Source organism: Corvus brachyrhynchos, unplaced genomic scaffold (assembly GCF_000691975.1).
Source record: "Corvus brachyrhynchos isolate BGI_N302 unplaced genomic scaffold, ASM69197v1 scaffold116, whole genome shotgun sequence".
Taxonomy (NCBI): domain Eukaryota; kingdom Metazoa; phylum Chordata; class Aves; order Passeriformes; family Corvidae; genus Corvus; species Corvus brachyrhynchos.
Window position 1 is genome coordinate 12630813 of NW_008240221.1, and position 20220 is coordinate 12651032.

The window sequence follows — 20220 nt, forward strand, 5'->3', positions numbered from 1 at the left end:
GTGCGGGTAAGTTCCGGTGTTGCAGCCGCGGAGTTGTCCCAAAATAGATTCTTCGACCTGCTGTGCATGATCCACGCACAGAGCCAAGGTACTTGATTTTTTTGCAGCTCTGAGCGGAAAGAAGGGCTGGATGGTAAATCCACAAAGCCAGCGCGACGACTATCAAAACTTTGCCCTGTTTATACATTTTAGCAAGCAAAGGCACTAATGTTCATTGGCTACAAGTTTACATAGTTCTCCTGTTAATGAGTGTTCTCTCTTTTATCGGTTAAATTACTCCCTTGCTTCTCATGCTAAGTAGTTTGCGTGCTCAGCCTTTCTCTTTTGTTAGATAGGGGGTTTTCTTGAGGGTGGTGTGTGAGTTGCTGGTCACAATTTTGCCCTGCCGGAATTACCTTTTACCCACTTGGAAGTGATTTCAACACAGTTGCTGAGCTGGCTTTATTAGTTTCTTCCTTATCGTGGAAGTTCTACCCAATGTCCTTGTGGCCTGTGAATGCTGCGTTCTTTGTGTCCACTATCACTGGTACATCCTTCATCCCGAGCTTTGTTAACCTCCCCCTAGGTCTAAGATCGTTGAAGCATGTCAAGTCCTAAGCCTTAACAAGGCAATTCTACGGACAAGTAATTTATCTTCCTAACACCTGGACATCAAGGTTGGGGACAGGTTTCCCTCCGAGTGCACAGCTCCTTGAGCCAGCTGGAGAGGAAGTGCGAATGCTGTGCTTTGTACCTGAGCACATCAGTCACATTCAGGCCATTAGGTTTGATGCTCATCTCGCTATTAATTTGCATTTGCCATTTCTCTGTAGCCTCCTGTCCCTTTGTGGCTACAGTGCAATTTTCAGCTGTAATTTCTGTGCAGGGGCAGACTGTGCTGTGCTGCAAGCAGCTCTCAACTGGAGGAGTTTGTTCTGCCAAAGTTAGTAAGGGGTTAGCAGGCTGTCAGGGCAGGGGGCTGCATGTGCTTCTCTGGGTATTGCTGCCCTTCACACCAAGGGAAGCCTCACAGGTAGTTTCTGTTTTGTTTTTCTTGTATTAAAATAACTGGCAATGTGGGCTCAACAGTATTGAGCATAAATTATTTGCCAAAACGAATATGCCTATTGAGGGCTGCCTGTTTGGAAGCTCTGGCTGTGAAAGGCCACTGCTGGGTCAGTGGCCCATCTTCCTGGGGCTGGAAAGCCCCTGGGGCTGTGTGGGAATAGCCAGGAGTATCCTAACACTAGTTAATAGATGTAGCTGTGGTGGGCTGCTGGCATTTGCAGCTTCTTCCCATGTTTTAAATTTAGTTTCTGGAGGTGGTAGTTCAGTTCTGAGGTACCTTTTGCCACTGACGCAAAAATTACGTACCAAAATTCTTAACATTTTAAGTGCCAATTAGGGATGTCTGTCAGAAGTTGGTGAGAGGAGGTGGTTTGTGCTGGCTGGGTTGACATGCTGAGCTAAAGCACTTGCAGTGCACTCTGATCACTATGTCCTAATGGCTTTTGGCCATAATAAACATCAATATGCTGTATAGGATGATTCTTCACCTTGAGAGATTAACACAAACATTTCTTCTAAGTGTAATTGCTGTTGTACTTTAGAAGGAACAGCAGCTTTCACAGCTGACCAGTTCTGAATACTATTCATGCCCATTTGAGGCCAGCCTAATGTAGCCAAAGAGCTAATTTGAAGAGCTGCTTTATTGTGTCTGTTTCTTTTTAACAGCTCTGATGACAAGTCACAGAGGATCAACAAAAGCAGATGGCAGGAGGTGGCTCTTGTTGCTTTGGGGAGCAGCCTACTGGAGTAAAAGATTAGAAGATAAGCACATTAACACAAACCACAAAGAATTACTTTGGGCTAAACACAAAAAATCCCTTTGTGCCAGAGTGTGTTAAAACTGAATTTGAGAGAAGTTTGAAAAAATTACACTTTGTAAGCATTCCAATTTCACTCTGCTTACTTGATACTGAGAGTTCTTTTTTCCCAAGTGCAGTCCAAAGTTCCAAGAGCAATGGACAGATATACATATAGCATCATCAGGTACTAGCATGGGCTTGCCTGATAGATGTAGGGCTCTGGCAGACCATTTTGGGGGGGGGGAACCTCATCTTGTGTGACATGTCAAAGATGTGCAAAACATAATGTTTTGACTTAATGCATAACAGCACCAGTTAAATTTAAGGCTGACCCTTACAGGGCTTTTTTTGAGGCTTATATATTTTTCCGTAGAACGTCTCTCACAAGGATTTTAACTTCCAGGTTGAAAGAATACCAATATTAAAGTCCCAAGGAGCATGAATTAGTACTGCATGTGGTGGGATTTTTTTTGGTTAGTGCTGCAGTGAATGTTGTTTTCCCATAAATTTCACATCTTGTTAAGTTAGATCTCAAGATCACTTAAAATATGTATTAGTGGTGCTCTGCATACTGCTTTGTTCAGGAGTGTGATGGCTATCACTGCTTTAGTTTGATGCTCTGAAAGACAGGCACAATGTCATGACTTAGTCCTGAACCTGCCAGGAGCAGAACATCATCTGTGTAACCCGTGGTTGTCAGGGATAACTCTCTGAACACAGTTGCAACTTAAAATTTCCATTTTCCTGTGGGCTTTTCCAATTTTGGAGTGATTTTGGTTTTTTGAGGATGTTTTGGAAATTTCTGGCTTTTTGTGACTTTCTGTGACTTTTTCCCAAGCATTCAGAAGTGACTGTAATGAGATCAGTGTGGGATTTTTCACTTCTTTTGACTCAGCAGACTCATCCTATAGCATATTTAATACTTACAAATCCAGGATTTTTCTTGTCAGCTAACAGTAGGCCAGGAATGGTAACTCACAGTTTCTGAGTTGCTGCAACAATGTCTTGAGGTAAGATAGGAAGGGGAACCTGACAAATCTTGCCCCTTTAAGTAATGCACAGTTAAGGTGAAGGTCACTCAAATGCCTGCAGGGGCACTGCAGTTTTTCTGCAATTATCTCATAATGCTATGTAAAACCAGGGAAGTTTAAACCATGCCACTCAGGAAAGGAATGTGATATTTTTTCTTCCTTTGCAGAAGTATGAGCGTGTATGTTCACAACACACTGTGATTATTGTGGAATGTATTTTGTACGTTTATGAAAAAGTAACCTTGCTTCTGAACGTCTGGAACAGATGCGTGGTTCATGTGTCATTAAATTAGAAACTGCAGGAAAACAAAGAACCATCTGGAGACTTGGTGGGGGGGGAGGTTGAGGTTTCTGGTTAAATGTATTATCAACACAGAAAAAGATATAGAGAGTGCTTCAGCTACAAAAGGAGGCAAAGTGTGATGGGTATTTTGTTTGGTTTTACACCATTTTCTTTTTGTAATTAGGGGAAGCACCAGAATGAAAGACATGGACAATATCAAAACTGTAAAGAAAGAATGGTAGGTGCCAGTTCTCCCATCCCCATTTTTCCTCTTCTTTTCCTGCTGCTGTTTGTGTGTCCTGTCATTACTTTTCAAACTTTATGTTAAATTCTAAAATACAGTATTTTTACTGCATTCATCTGCTCCACATATACTGAAAATTTAAAAAATTCTATTGTTTTGCTGGAAGATTTTTCACATACCTAAAATGTTTCCTAGATGCATGAAGCTGTGTAAATATTTTTATTTAAAATAGCAAGGCGGCCCTTCAAATTGCTAACTCACTGTGCAGCTCTGCATCTGATGTGGAAGTGTTTGCTTTTCCAGTTCTGTTTCTGAGGTAAAGCATAATGAATAGCTACATTAATGCTTCAAGTTTCATTTGTTCCATTAGAAAAGTAAAATGGGGACAGCACACTTTTGAAATTTTTTCTTTAAAGTTGTTGAGGTTTTCTTTTGTTTAAGATGTTAATCTCCAGGGATTCTTAGTGTTGCATAGATGCACTGCAAACAATTCCATTTTATGCAAATGTATCTAATTACCATTCCAGTAAGCATTGCTGCTCTTGAATTCAGTGTAGAGTTTTATGTAAAATTGGATATTTTTTCAAGAGCTGGGATTTTTATTTTCTGAATTGCTTAAAATAGACTTTTCTGAATCTCCAGTAGGAGTAACTCCTGCAATGTTTATGAAAAGACAAAAGAATGTTCTTACTGTGCAAGGAACCTGTACTGAGATAATCATTTATTCAGGTTGCATATTTCTGCATTTTGACTGGTGAAAATCTAACAGAAACAGCTGTCACATATACAGTGTTCTATAAAAAGATGTGGTTGATGCATCTTTTTTAATACCCTGGCAGTCTCCACAGTGTTGAAGGCTTCTAGTGTATTTCTTCAGTGTGCTCCAGCGGTGTTGAGTCGCTTGAGTTGCCCTAATGCACTTTCCAAAACAGTCATGGTGGTTCTGGGATGGTGCTGGGAATGGGGAGGTTCAAGTGGGGGTGGAGGTGTAAATCCTAGAACAATTTTCTTGTATTTTTTAAAACTTGCGGCAAAGGGACCCAAGCTTGTACCACAGGAATGCTTTAAGGAAAGCCCTTCGTTGGTATGCAACTAGGTGTATGATGGTTAGAAATATGAATCATCTAACTTGCATTCCTTGCTCTGGTACCAAGTTTAGAAGCTTTGCATAGATTTGTTCATCTTTTCTGATTATGTTCTTTAGTTTGTGCTTTTGAAGTGGAAATAATAGCAGTTAGAGATTGGTAGGAGGTCTATAGAAAAGGCACAATGCAAAGTTGACCTGATGTTTTGTAGCAGCTGGGTACAGGGGAGTGTGGCTTCCATATTTCTTGGTACTGAGCTTCTGAGGTACCTATTTGTCTTCTAAGGTGTCCTCTGAGGAGTCATTTTTGCTTATTTTTTCTGCAGGGTGTGTAAATCGGGAACCGATGATCGGATTTTGAACGGTACAGAACAAAACTGTGACTACTTTGTAGATAACCTATTTGAAGAAGCTCAGAAGGTTGGTGCTATGTGTGTGCCCCCAACCACAGTCAAGAACCAGGTAGGCAGTGAAGAAAAATACTCATGTTTGATACAACAGCCCTCCAGGACTATTCTGGAAAATAGATGCCAGATGCAGTCTTCTCCAGTACATCACCAAAAAAGTGCACACAGAATTCAGAGAACTGTAGGAACAACCTCCCATCTCCCAGTAAGCCAGGCCTTTGCTGCTGAGTGCTTTACAGTGGGTTTAGAGTCATTCTAGAACCGAGGCTGGCATTGGCTAGTGCACTTCTGCTTTATTAGTAAGGAGAGTGAGGTGTGCAGGAGTTCAAGGAATGACAAATACTATTACATAAGAAAGTTATTTAAGGAGCTGCAGCCTTTTTATGCAGAGGCATAGCCCAAATATTTTTCATTTGCTCTTATTCATATAATTATGGTTGTAGTGGGATGTTCAGAGTGGGTTTGTATCTCAATGATTCTGTCCTTTTCATGTTTTTCTGTTACTCATCAAAGACTGGTAAGGGGAGGGAGAAAAGATGACAGAAGAAATTTGGAGTGGGCATTGCTAGAAATTATGTTCATGGATCCTTAACTGACCCTGGAAGAAATGAAATGTCAGGAACAATACCTTAAATTGCAGTCCTGAAATAGTGCTCCATGGCATTAGTTGTGTCAATGCTTAAATAGGAAGTTGGTGTGGAATAGTTAGTCCATGTTAAATTTGCATACTGGCTCACTGTAGAGGAGCCTTCCCATAATTAGAACTCTTTCCATATGCATTGGTGCCATGAGACACAGGAATTTTTGATGGAATCTAATCTTGCTGAGTGCTGTCTTCTTCTTTTGACAGATTACCCAACTGAAAGAGAAGGAATTTTATTTATTTTAAATAGGAGTTTGCACATGCTATTTATTTATGTAGCAATCACCTAGCAAGTCAAACTGGAAAAAAAAACCAAACAAAAAAAACTCACAAAAAACCTCCAAACTTGTCAGCCTAGTTCAAACTAATTTCCAGCTGAATTCTGCATTTGTCTATACCTCATCTGTGGCTGAGTATCTGTCAAGACAATGTTATTTCAGGCACCTGAATAACTAAATGCTTCCTTAAATGGCATGATGCATTAGTATGAAAATACAATCCCAAATATCCATCTTACAATTGGAGAGATTTCAGTAAACAGTGCAAAAGCTACAAGTTGGAGTAGTGGATGATTTCTGGCAAAGTTAAGGAATTACTGAGAAATTATTTTTTCATTCCCCTAACCACCAAAGCTTTGAATACACCCTGGAATTCCAGGGTAACAGAAGCATATGACTGTCTGAAAGTAAATTTTCTGATACTTGCTTCATTTCCTGAGTGAAAGGCTTCTGCATGCATCATCTCAATGCCTTTACTTTGAGAAGATCCTCCTGAATGATCGGAACAAGGCTTTACCCTAATAAATCCCCAGCTGGACTATTCTGGCAGTTGGTGTTCCAACACCAGGCATGTGTGCTCTCAAATTAGCTCTTGAAGAGTTGCAGCTGGCTGTGATAGTCCAGCCCTTTATTTTTTTCCTCTGTTGAATTGAAGGAGTGTTCTTGACCTAGGAAGCCAAAATGATTGGGGGAAGGTTTGTTTCTAATTTGGATTGACAGAAGATACTTAGAAATGTCACTTACCCCTTGCAGTTGCCCTGCCTGTTGGCACGGGGCCAAGGCAGATTACAGTGAGCCTGCTCTCAGTATTTTTAGTCTATGAAGTGGATGATTTATAATCACAGGGTATGTGGGTATACCAAGCTTCTTTTACATCAGTGTTATAATGAGAATCGTTCTTACTCTGTAGGTTGATGTAATCATTAAACTTTGGAAAAATGGGTTTACGGTAAATGACAGCGAACTTCGGAGCTACACTGATGTTGCAAACCAGCAATTCTTGGAGTCCATTAAAAAGGGGTAAGCGAGTTTTGTGTTCTTAACCAGCCAGAGTTAATGTGCTTTGGGTAGCGCTTAGCTTATGCTCTAAATTTTTTACGTGGCTTTGCTGCACTGCAGTGTCCCTGTAGGAGTACAGGCCCTGCCGGTCTCCTTCCTGCAGTGCTAATGGCTGTTGGAACATCAACAGGTTTGACACAGCTCTCAGTGGCAGTAGTTGTACAGTTGCTGATGAATAGATAAAAGCCAGTGTTGGCAGGGGGCACAGCAGGTACACAATGAAATAAAGAATAAATCAGTGCCCAATAAGAGCTACAAATCAAATGGTATTTTGACTAATGAACTCAATGCACAAGGGGTTGAGCATTTCTGGTTTTATGGTCTTTGTTTTCTTTTTGTTGATGAAAAGCCTTAAATGGGTACAGATGTTCTGTGTAGCATCAAGAAACTCTGATCAGTCTTAAATTTCTGACATTTTTCCAAGTACAAACTTGCTATTGTGTACATATAACAATCTTACATTCATCCCTGTGTTAATAGCCATCTTACATTTTTGCCTGTGTTAAAAAGTTAACATGCTGTCCTGATTTTTGCTAGTGTTTGCAATTGTTGCTTTAAAAAAGTTTGACCATACAAAGCAGTGTGATTTTGAGCCTTTAATTTGTAGTCTGTTTCCTCACCCCACACGAATGGAGAGGAGAATATAATTTTATGGATAATGCAATTTAATACCTCCCAATCAAGCATGTGAGATTACTAAGTCATTATATTTTTCTTTTTCATATTTTGCTAGGCCATCAAAAACACTATTTTTACACTATTTCTCCTGTATGGTTTCACCTGTGTTTGTTGTAACAGCAATTAACTGCGCTGTTTAAAGCCCTTTGTGTGCATTCATCAAAAGTTTGCCACTTTTATTCCACTCTTTGCCTGTGAAGATGCTAATTATGAGATGGTTTCTGCATAATCATTGATGGTAGAGAAGCCCCTGTGCCAGCTGAGCCACACCACCTGAAATTGTGCTGTCCGCATCAGAGCTCAGAGACAAAGAAAGGCATTGTTGTGTTCTGCTTAATACAATTAAAGCATTACCAAGGTGATGTTACTGCGCTGAAGAGGGGAGCTATTAGTGATAATATAATTTTTAGAAGCTGAGATCTGTGTTTATTTGTCAATAAATACATTGTGCCTAAACTCAGTTCTTCCTGTTTAAAAGCCTTTTTCTTTTTGTTTTACTGTGGGGATAAAATAATTGAACCTTTTGCAGCAGTGTATGGCAACACTGAACTTCCTACACCTCGCATGTTTAGAGTGGTAACTGCTGAGTAAATTTGAACATCACTCAACAACTTGCATAATAGGGGTTTTTTTTTGTTATATGCTTTGGAGTTAATTTGCAGTTCAGGAGCTCTAAGTAATATGTATGCACTTAACCTAACTCTTAGTAAATACCTGTGAAGTTTTTTTTAAAAGCATCGTCCTTGAAAGGCCAAATGTTGAACAGTTATTAATCATTAGTCTATTTTGTATACTGAAAACAGTATAGTACTTTTTTTTTTGACTGGGTTTTTTTTTCTTAAGGGAACTGCCTTTTGAGCTACGAAAAGTTTTTGATAAGGAGGAGATAGAAGTGAAAGTGGAAGATAAAAAAGATAAGGTGTATTTGTCGTCAAAAAGGCCAATATTTCATCCCTTTTCTGGACATGGTTACAGATTAGGAAGGTGAGTAGACTGATGTGATATATGATTGAGTAACTGAAGGGAACTATACCTCTGGTGAAGGATCATAATTCAGGTTGGAAGTGATCTCTGGAGTTTTCTAATCTAAGCTCCTGCTCAAAGCAGGGTCATCTGTGGGGACAGATGAGGTTACTCAGGCTTTTATCTAATTGGGTCTTGAAATCCCACAAGAGCAGAGACTGTGCAGCCTGCTTCAGTGCTGGACTGTCCTCATGGGAAAGAATTTTTTCCTTATATCCAATCTGAGTGCCTCTCTTTGGAATTTCTGTCCACCATAAAGAGCATCACCCCCTCCTGCAGACCCTGGCAGGCTGCTTTTAGGTGCCCCACAACCACCACCATCTCTTCCACAGGCTGAACAAGCTGCTCTCCTCCAACAATTGCTGACAGAGTGAGTGCTTCATCGTGCAGGCATCTTGGTGTCTCTCCATGAAGCTTGGGGGATAATTGGCTCCCACAATCCACTGGCTGTGTTGATACAGCCAGGATGCTCTTGGCTTTTGTTGTTCAAGGTCTCAATAGCAGAACTGTTTCCAGCTGAAATGCTGTCGCTCTTCTATTCTGTGATTTTAGGGAAAAGAATCTCTTTTAAAACTCTATGTGCAATAGTTTGAGAAGAGGGGGGAGTATGACAATCCCATAAAAGGAACTGAAGAAGTAAGAGGTTATTTTTCCTTTTCTTAAAATTGTTCAGTAATTAAGCATGTATTTGTCGCAGTAAGGCATTTTACATTTTACACTGATCCATGTCTCTTTCGTAGTTGGAGAGTGTCAGCCACTCATGCCAGTGCTAATACTGGACTTGATTTACAACCAAACAGTAACTGTATTTTGGAAGGCTGTTGTAGAGCAACAAGCCAGGAGTTCATTTATTTGATCCCTGTGACTTTTGCTTACTCCTGCCACATTATCTGCTACGTATCCCTGTCATGCAAGACTTGAATAAAAGCAGGCGTCAGCTTAAGGAACAGGACACGTTCAGTGACCAGGAGCCTACAGGATGCATCACAGGTGGCACTGCTGAGTGCCTGGGGTTCCTGCAGGCTTGCAGACCGGGGTTGCTAAGATGTGATGCAGCCTTAGGTGAACTGCTTGTTTCAATTAACTGGAAAGGGTTCGGCTGCTAAGCCCCAGAGCTTGTGCTGGGGGAAAGCCTGACCTGGGCAGGAACAGCTAAGGCAGGGGAAGAAGGTAATGTGCAGAGCAAAAGACTGATAAAGGTAAAGGATGAGTGGTTCCAGGCTGATTTAGAGAAGCAAGTATCTGTTTTATGAGTTTCATCTGTTTCTGTAGCACAGTCCATTCAGTTGCTCCGTGCTCGAGTAGATACAATCAATAGGGAAAAGCTTCCCTTGAGACATGGATGAGATGCTGCAAGACTTGCTTTTGGTGGCACAGAAATCCTGAGCAAATGGGGGTCAAGAACTTAACCTTATTTTATCTACAAGTAGACCTGTTTATAGCAAAACCAAAAGATCTTCAGTGTGCTGGGTAGGTTGTTCAGTCGCTTGTTGTGCTCTGCCATGCCTACAGCAAGTAATGATCTTGCTTCCCAGTAGGCAGGTGAGGTTTCAGGAACATGCTAATCTGTGAATTTTGGTTGACAGGTCTTGTACAGAGACATCCTACAACTTGCTCAGCATTTTTTATTTTTTTCCTACTCTTGCTAGTCTATTCTGTGCTATGCTATCAAAGCCTTTTCCTTAAAGAGAAGTAAATATTTTTGCTGATCTTGGAAACGTGAGCTGTAAGCGGTCCTAGTCCATAAAGTAGTGCTCACTTCCTGCTGTTAATAAATCTCCATTGCATGTATACACCACACTTGCAGCAGAAAAGCTTTGTGGGGCAGTAGCAGAGCTGGCTGAGACCTGGAACAAGTTTTAAGCTATAGAACTCCTTTTCCATAGTAGCACTTGTGTGATTAGTCAGAAATGAGACAGACAAATGACTGAAGAGTTCACGTCAGTTGATGGCCTAGCTAAACCTCTGCTTATCAAATAAACTTATAAAATTAATAGTGTATACTTGGTCAGTCTTTCCAAGTGGAGGGATTTTATGATGGATGAACCATTATGAATTGGTCTATTGACTGGTTCTCAAAACTTTTGTTGGAGGATCTAGAAATAGCATATATGTTGATATAGCTAGTCTATTCTGTGCTATGCTATCAAAGCCTTTTCCTTAAAGAGAAGTAAATATTTTTGCTGATCTTGGAAACGTGAGCTGTAAGCGGTCCTAGTCCATAAAGTAGTGCTCACTTCCTGCTGTTAATAAATCTCCATTGCATGTATACACCACACTTGCAGCAGAAAAGCTTTGTGGGGCAGTAGCAGAGCTACTCAAGACAAGCTTGATCCTCTTCCTTTTTGTTTTACAGGAGAAATAAGTAAGACTTATCAAAATTTTCCGATGTACCTTGTGAACCTCTGTAACTAATGGTATATTCTGTTTTATCTATCACGGTTCAGATGCATTTCATAGTTTGGGATTATGACTAGATTTGCAACCCCACTTTTCTGTTGAGCTAATCTATGCATCTTTGAGACTGCCTCAGAAACACGTTAATTAAACTATTGACTGAAATCCCTTGTAGCAAAGCGAGCTTGCTCTGTAACCTCATTAGGGTAAAGCATTGTGTGTCAAGCTGCTTAGCCATCAGTCAGGGTAAGGCATGATACCTAACTCCTGGGCTTTTTCTTGTCAGAAAATTGACAGGATGCTCTTATGTCTCTGCAATCTCCAGTTTACATCTTCTGTTGATAATCTTATAAAAGGAATAAGCCTTAAAAGGAGTTATAATGCTTCGATCTCAGGCTAATAAGGCTTAGATTCTTGGGTTTTGGCTTTAGTCAAATTTCCTACCACTAGATGGCTTTATCTGTCAGTTCTGCAAGAGAAAAGTTTTTACGTATAGAAATGCTTGAAATCTTGGTGAATACAGATATTCTAACTTTCTCTTAAATCTTCATTTAATGCATTGGCTCCAGTCTCACACACACTTGCTACTGAAAGAATCACCTCCAGTGCCTGCCGCATATGGAGATGTGGCTGTGAGGGAAGTTGGTTTGGGAATGACACCAAAACCTGTGTCCATGCAAGAAGTTGTCTGAGCTACAGCTGTGACTGATGTAGCCCAGCCCAGCCTGAGCCAGACACCACGGCTGAGCACCCCTGCAGCCTCTGCTGTCCTGGAGGCAGCTCGCTCACACAAGTTCTGCAGTGTCTGAACCAGCAACTGAGCAAGGAGGGAGCAAGAGCTGGGCATTGCTGGACTGAAGTATGACTTGAAATTTAAATTTTTTTTATCTGCTTGCAAGACTGTTTAACATTATCTTGGTGTTAACTCAGGCTTTTCTTCCTGATCTGGAGGGCAATTAAGTCTTACTTCATATTGAGGTCAGGCATGAACAGAAGCTGTCTGTGAGATAGTGAGGCAGGTGGATGGTAGTACATCATCTGTACTTGTAATAGAATATTTTACAGATGTGCCAAGTCCTTGTGCCCCAGCTAATTTCTGTGTAATGCAAAACAATTCTGTCTCCAGTCACAGTGAGCATCTCTTATCTCTCTTATGAATGAATCTCATTATCTCTCATAATAAATGAGATTTCTTGATTCTCATTCTTTTTGCTGAGTTTCTGTGGAACATATAAAAAGTGCCTCTACTGGCTGATATCCTAGAAGTTCGGGCAGCACTTAACTGGGCAATAAAAGATTTTGAAATACCTGACTAAACTTGCGCTTAAGACTCCAGCTTTATTAGCCTGAATGTATTAAGTCATTAGCTAATAATTAATGAGCTGTGACTTTACTGCCTTATGAATAAACTAAGACAGGTACAAGAGCATAAAAATGGGGTTTGTCTGCAAAGCAGGTGTGCGGTATAGTTAAGACTGCTACTCTGTGGCCATCAGTTACCCACTTCTCTCTCAGGAAACTGTAACTCACCAATTTTCTGTGCTAAGAGAGCTTTTCTGCAAACTGCCTTGTAGGGTGCTCATGTAGTCAGTGACCACAGCTGAGCTCAGAGGAGAAATGGTAACTCTTTAAATCATTGCTATTCTGCAAGCAAACATCTGGTTATGCTCACAGGAGCTGAGAATGTGCCCATTGGATCAGGGCCAATGAGGACTTAAACTGTACATGCTGAACAAGCTTAGTCATGAAAGAAGCACTAAGGTCTAGACACTTCTTCAGAATAAAAATTTTTGCCAGCAGTTTTTTTATTGTTTGTTTTTTAAGACCATGCAGCTGGACTGAGGTCCATGTATTCTGTCAAGTCATTTTATGAATCTTTGCCCCTGTGGTTGGGTCAGCTGCTTAAAGTGCCTTAGGAAAAAAAAATCCGAATGCTGTGTGCATCAGTCTGGATTTTTCACATTAAGTCAATTTCTCTGATAGATGAGTAATTCTTCTAAGCTGAGATAGATGATGCTGGAGTCTAAATCAAGGCTAACAACATTCAGTTAAATTGAATTACTGTAATCACATTATGCTGAAAATTAACTTTGAGTATGCAAATTCAATAGTCAACCCCCTTAAAGTTTCACCTGTGTGATTAGAGTACAAAAATGCATGGAGAATCTTCAGACAGTTTTGTCTCTTGTATATTCATATTTAATCCTCTGATATTTAAGTTCCTTTCCATCTCATAAAAATCCTAAGCAAACTGAAATTCTTCAGCGTGTTTTAGTCTTTAAGTGAAAATATTGGCATACATGTAGAAAAAAAAATAAGGAAGAAAGAAAAAAACTGATCTTTATGTCAGTATTCCTATATTTATTAAACTAAGAAGTCATCAGTGTACTCTGTCACAGGGCAGAAAGCTTCCGAAGCAGAGGTCTGAAGGGAGGTTCAAGCTTACATATGTGCACAGAAGCCATAACCTCATGTGGCTTTTCTTTTCAGTGCTACTCCAAAGATAATCTCTAAAGTAAGAGATGATCATCAAGGACCTGATGACAAAAGACACCTGCCTTTAGTACCCTTGAATGACTTGGAGCCTATCACCAATGTCCAGATCTGGTTAGCTGATGGGGAAAGGATAATTCAGAAATTCAATGTTTCTCACAGGTAAGATTTATTTTACCACTGTCATGTGTATTTGCATCTGAACTATTTGTCTTAATGCCTGTACACTTAAGTCTCTAATTTCCTCAGTTCACTTAGCATTTGCCTGTTCTTCAGTTGTATCTGGAAAACCTTTGAAATCTTGAGAAATCTTTTAGCTGACAAGAGAGGAACATAAGAGGAAAGTGAACTGATGTTAAAAGTCGTCTCATAGCTGAGCACAAAGGAAAATCTAAGGACACTGTAGGAGTTCTTTGTCGGTTAGTGAAAGTTAAGGTGTACGTATTACTCATTACTAGAGGAAATAGCTTTTAACATGATGGATCTCTCACAAAACGGCTACATCTGGAACAAATGGCTTAGTATAAAGCCTGCTGGTCATTGGGCATAGACAGCACCACAGGTGGGAGCTGGAGAAAGAGACTTAAGAGTTGAGCTGGAGAAACCTCTGGGGAGGGCTGTAGTCGGTGCACTGGGCCGGGAGGTTCATCCCCTGCATGTCAACATGGACGGAATAGAATGCACACAGTGTGTTTAATTCTTAATTAATAAAATTTCTGGCTCCCAAAGAGGCTTAGAAATGAGCATAATGTCAGAAGGTGTCAGCACAGCGCGTGTATGCAGGAGCTTTGAGAAAGTGGGATTAACACTTTAAATTGTAGAGCTACTGTCTTCAGAGACCTTTCTCAAATCTGAATTTGAGAAATTACTCCAGTGCTATACAGTCATGTCATGTGGAAAGAATATGTTGCCTTTGCTTCTCTGTGAAGCAATTTAAAGGTATCACAGATTTAATACAGCCCAGGCTGCTGTCAAGATAAACTCTGTGTATCTGTGGCTGGTCAGAAGGAAAGCTCAGCTGTTGAAGGTTAATGACTGTAGCTTTTTCTTTGACTTGTACTAATTTATTACTGTTAGTGGCCTGAGATATGAACTGAAACACTGTTATGATGTACTGCTGAAGGGTAAATTGCTATTTTAATTATAAATACTTCACTGAAGGGCTTAATATCTCAATTATTCCAGGTCCCACACATCTAAGTATATTTACAGGCTTTTTGTCTTCACAGTATATAGCAGTTTGAACACCTTCTAAGTGCTTTTGAGAGGAAAAAAACCATCTGAGATAAGCAGAACCACAGCTTTACTGGTGTAATGCTCTTTTTGAAGTAGTGTGCAATAAATATTCCATCATAGCATAGCCCCTTGCCACAAGACCAGGACGTTTGTGCTGTACAGAGGATTTGTGTATGAGCTGGTAAGAACTAGAGGGAAATCCTTTTAGAGTACATATCCTTAAGCATAATGACTGCATACACAGGACTCCTTTCAGTGCAGAAGACAGTCAGCTATTTGTTAACTAACATATAGATTAATAACATGTAGCATGTATATTGTAGTGTCTGGGTAAATTGATTACTTTTAGCTTTTTGCAGCTAGATTGTGTAGGTGCCACAGTAACTGCTGCTGTAGATATGAGTTGATTACTGATGAAAGATTGAAGTGGAAGCATGGGAAGCATTTTAGTGTTGCAGCATGGGGAATTGAGACATGGGAATGTAGCAACTAGGAGAGCAGAGTTGTAGGAATAGCGCACAGAGCTGTGTCCTGGATCGAGTTGTGTCCCCTCTTGAGCACTTGCTAGGTTAGTGTGACCCTGGAGCATCAGGTATGGAGCCTGGAAAAGAACTTTTTCACCCTGAAGTAGGGAGCTGGTGGCTAATTGCCTGATTTGCTCTTGGAATCCAATCAACTTTGATATAATGCATATGTAGACACCTGTAAATGTCCAACCAAAAATTTAGTCCTGTTTGAGGTTTTTCAAGCTCTTGGCTTGTAAGACCAAGCAGTGTCTCTGTATTGAGGCCTGAGTGCACAGGAATTAGTTTTTATTTTGCTGGCTGTATCTGTCCTGGTGAGTGTGGCTAAGGCATGGATACTTGGGCATCTGTGCTGCTAAACTGTTGGGATGGCATTGCCCCAAGCCAGCCAGCACTTCCTCGGTCAATACCTAGCCATGATTCAGATGTTAGCTCAGGTCCTGGACCATTCCCAGGAGACAGTAAACCTCATGGAAGACCCTGTGCATGGGAGAGAGGAAGGATGAGTTTAGGCATTTACCAGCAGCCAGTCTGCCAGTTGGCCTCAGGACCAAAGAATGGACATTGTCACTGTGTTAATTTTATTCATACAGATGTATCTTTTCATCTTCATTTTCTAATTAAATTGGTCGATGAAAGAAGCTGATTCTTCCACAGGAAAACCTCTGTCTTGCTCACACAAGACAGCTTGAATCTTTAATGAATTCACTGTGCCCTTGCTTTGAGAGGATGGGACTGTGTTTAGACCTAGTTAATGTATCAGCTGTCCAAATAATTTTTTCAAACCCTTTTTCTTCATTTTTATTATGGTTCCGTTACATGAACCACAAACTGGAGGCATCTTTATTCTAGCTCTTGGCTGCAGAACCCTCAGGTAAGAGCTCCACCAGCTGGTTAGGAAATGGTAGGTTTGGGTAACTACCATCTGAGCCACGGTGCTGCATTTGAGTGCTCAGAGTAAGACACTCATCCGTGTTCCCTTGGGAGTACTCTCAGAGCATGCAGATCTTGGTCCTTGCCTCCCAAGTGGATCAGGCATTTCAGGATACCACCTCATCTATATTGCTGCAGTTCTCTGCTGTCAGGCATTCCATGAAGTGGTTTCATTCCTATCCCATGGTGGCTCTCTGTGTTATGCACGTGTGTGGGGATTGCAGTGCTGGAACTCTAATGCTGAGTTTTCTTACTTTCTTCTCAGAATCAGCCACGTCAGAGACTTCATAACAAAGTATCAAGGATCTGAGGGAAGTGTTCCCTTCACACTGACGACCTCCCTGCCCTTTCGAGAGCTGCAGGACGAGACACTCACACTCGAGGAGGCAAAGTTGCAAAATGCTGTTGTTGTTCAGAGACTTCGGAAAACAACGGAGCCTTTCAGACTGTTAGTGATAAAAGCACCTGAAAATGACTACAAAACTGCTGCTACACCTAATGGACAGCTCAAGAATGAGCAAAAAACTGCTATCAATAGTACAAGATCAAATTAGCTTTTAACTGACCAAAATCTATCTGCAGGGTGAACTAGGCAAAACCAAAAATGTAACCAGCAATATGTGGGTGGCCTCACATCCTCATGCACTGTGCTCTTAGAGAGCAGAATGGGTGCTGTGCTGTTGTCTGCTATAATAGAGGTATTTTCAGCTAAATTGGGTGGTCAGAGCCTGGCTGTATAATGTAGCAGATGGTACAGCAGACCATCCTTAGAATTTCCTTAGGTAAAACCTTCTTAGTTATTTAATAGGTGGGTCTAGGTGGAACAGTTCTCTGAGACTTAACTACTGATAGCACCTTTTAAGGAAAAATAGTATTTATTTTTGCACTTTGGACTAAAGTGAAACATTTCACATTATAGTGTAAACTGCTGCAGTTTGCATTCTTCTCACAGTAACTCTTAGACAAGCAATACTGCAGGCAAGCTCACATTTGGACTCTAACTTGAAAATCTTCATGATGTAACTTTTATCACAGGATCTGCAGTGTAATAATGTTCTGTCAAGCCTTCACATGGTGGTAGGTGCATGTGTGAGAAGATACAAATGAGGTAGTCTGGTGCATACTGCATATGAAGTGCCTCAAAGTAAGCTCTGAAGGAATTGTTCTTACCAATGGTTGAAGTGGTTTCTGCTTCTTTTGGGCTGCTACGAGTGTCTTGCAGATCAGGTGATGTTAAACTACCTAGCTCATTAGCATAGGGAGCCACTTGTAGCTTTATCACACAGAAACTAAAGTTTTTTTGACCATCACCATGCAGGAATGTTTAGAGGGACACAGTTGGTTTTGTACTGTTTATCTGCCTCTGTCCTGAACTGCCCAGCTGATTGAGACACTAGTTGCATGTGGTCAAGTTTCAAAGATGTTGAAAATCCTTACTTGAAAACTGAAGTTTTTCCTTCCACTTTGCCCTATTTCCATCCAAATCTTTTATTTTGCTATTCATGTACTCAAGGCATAAAGTTTTTAGCCAACTATTCCATGTTTTGCTAAAAGAGAAAACAACATAAAGACTAAATATTTTGTACTGTGTTTACTAAGCATGTGGGATTGTGAATGGAACTAAAATATCCAGGTAAGACATATCCCAGGACCTTCAGTGGGTTCTGACTCTGTGCTACCTGTGCCAAAGGATTGGTTGTTGGGGTTGTACTTCTTTGGTGTGGTTAAGTGAAAGATGGATTTGGGTTTTCCTGGTTTTGCTCTAAATAGAAAATTATACTTCATTGGAGTGACTTGTATTCTAAAAAGTAGTGAGGCTTCAAACTCTCCTTCATTCCCAGGGATATAAAACTGGTTTGCTTCAGCATCTCTCATGGTGTGTTTGAAGTGAAAGTCAACTGGGCAAATACCTATTCAGTGTCCTCAGAAAGCAAATCTCTGAAAAGGATGCCTTTATACACTTTCCAGTGCTATAAACTTCCTGTGCTACTGTGTCATTCAGGTTTATGTAGCAAGTGGTACAATTAAATTTTCTTTGCTCTTGCATTGACTCCTTTATGAAAAACAAAAATAAATGTGCAGACAAATCCACTAGTAAAATTGAAAAGACAGAGCACCTACAGACACAGCTCCAACCCTCAGTTCCCAGAGCTTCCTAAACAGGGCGTTTTATTAATCAGTGCTTTCGAATTCGTCTTAGTGTACAACAGTATTAGAAAATCACATGTGCTTGATTGTGAGCTCAGATGTACTATCTACAAGGTGCATGAAATATCAAAAGTAACAGTGTACTACTATTCATGCATTTGCAGCACAGAAATTTGAAGAAATAATTAGTGTAAGATTGAAATTGAAGGGGGGAGTGTAAAATTTTGAAGTGGGTAAATCCATTTTGCTTGCTATCCTTTGGAAGGAGCAGTAAGTATTTTGTATTTCAATGTCCGCTACCAGCATTTTAAGATTACTTACATTACAGCATTACTAAGACCAACTGTGTCTGCAGCTTTGGTGTACTTGAGTGTGCATTTGCAGTTTGAAAGTGTCATTATCTTAATTACAAAATGAGAGAAAATCTTTGAAAAGTCTGAAGTGATGCTGGCTGCATTAATCCCATGCTAGACTAGAAAGTGCCTTTTAAAAAAGGCAACGAACTGTGATTGAGTAACTTATGTCCTAATTTGGAGAAAATCTTCGGAATGAATAGAGGACTCTCCTAAATCTAATTGGTTTTGGTCAAGTTTGTAAAGTCTGGTTAGCTACCCGTAGTGTCTGGACAGCCTAATCTCTTGCTCAGTGCTATAGGCAGCAATTGTGCATTGGTCAAACAGCAGCAAAACTGGCTTGATCAGTGCTAGAGTTTGTGAAACACACAAATACTATCAGTTATTCATTGTTACTTCACAAGCCTTTGCTATTTTGAGTAAACCGTGTGCCTTAAGATATTCTACAGCAAAATTGAAATAGCCAAGAAAAGAACAACAAAAGGAAATGTTTTCTGTCGATTTTCGCTTTGTGAAGAAACATGGAAATGCAGGTAAAAAAGATTGGATGTGTTATGAGGACAGTGTGTAAAGAGAAAACAAAGAGAAAACAAAGAGAAAACAAAAAAAAAACAACCTAAATGTTGAATTTGAATGTTAGATGCGTATCTTGTATTTAGCTTGGTACTGGGTAATCCGTTTTTCTGTTTTGAGGCTCATCTGGCATCAGCCTCTAGAGACCCCCACTGGAGCCCAAAAGCTTCAGAGAGTTTTCAACAAGGTGTATTAAGGCCACAATCTCAGTTGAAGGTCTGGTTTTTAGAAAATTCTTCAATGCCTTGTTTTTTCAGAATTTTGCAAATTTGCTCTATTTATTCTTACCAAACGGGATTTGAATGTCAGTATTTCATGGCATGGTTTGCAGTTGCAGCCCAGTACCCACCAGGTGACCCTTGTCAGTAGCAGAGCTCTTCCAATCAGTCACGCCAAAAAGCCCTGGGCATAGAGATTGATTAGTCATCATCTCCCCAAGACAAGCAGGTCACAAGTCGTCCTGTTGCCTTTGTTAAATGCTCTTCTCTCAGGCTGTCTCACTGTTGAAAGGATTCATACTTCAAAATGAAGTTTGTATTTCTTTCCTCTAATGCAGAGCATGCTTGCAAGAGCACTTTCCCAGGGGCAGGGTGGTGGTGAACTCGTGTATCCTAGATAAGAGCGTTGGCTCGGGGGCAGCAGAATTACAGAAGCAATGAGGTTGGAAAAGACCTCTGAGATCACGGAGTCCAACCTATGACCCAACACCACCTTGTCAACCAGACCATGGCACTGAGTGCCACATCCAGGCTTTCCTTAAACAGCTCCAGGGCCGCTGTCTCCACCGCCTCCCTGAGCAGCCCCTTACCATATCTAACCGCCCTCAAGGAAGAATGAGCAGCTGCTCGGGCGGGTGGTGTGTGAGCTCCGTCCAGCTGACAGCGTTGCTGTTCGGCGTGCTTCTACATCCCTGTACGTCGGGAAACCGCGCATCTCTTCAAAGAGGCAGAGCTGGCGTTTTGGGGCTGAGGATGAGAACAGCCCCG

General features: G+C 40.7%; 1 protein-coding gene across 3 annotated transcripts; it reads left to right on the forward strand.

Annotated features, from left to right (window-relative positions):
- UBXN2A (UBX domain protein 2A) lies at window positions 1-18204 on the forward strand. 3 transcript variants are annotated; one of them, XM_017745039.1, is made up of 7 exons: window positions 1-88; window positions 3346-3399; window positions 4816-4951; window positions 6728-6837; window positions 8398-8538; window positions 13465-13629; window positions 16426-18204. In XM_017745039.1, the coding sequence occupies exons 2-7, from the start codon at window positions 3359-3361 to the stop codon at window positions 16712-16714; spliced, it is 882 nt and encodes a 293-aa protein (XP_017600528.1). In that variant the 5' UTR covers window positions 1-88; window positions 3346-3358; the 3' UTR covers window positions 16715-18204. The 3 variants fall into 3 exon arrangements, with proteins under 3 accessions (XP_017600528.1, XP_017600529.1, XP_008640031.1); XM_008641809.2 differs by lacking the exon at window positions 1-88 and having other exon boundaries at window positions 109-3399; XM_017745040.1 differs by lacking the exons at window positions 1-88; window positions 8398-8538 and having other exon boundaries at window positions 108-3399.
- Window positions 18205-20220: the final 2016 nt, after the last annotated feature.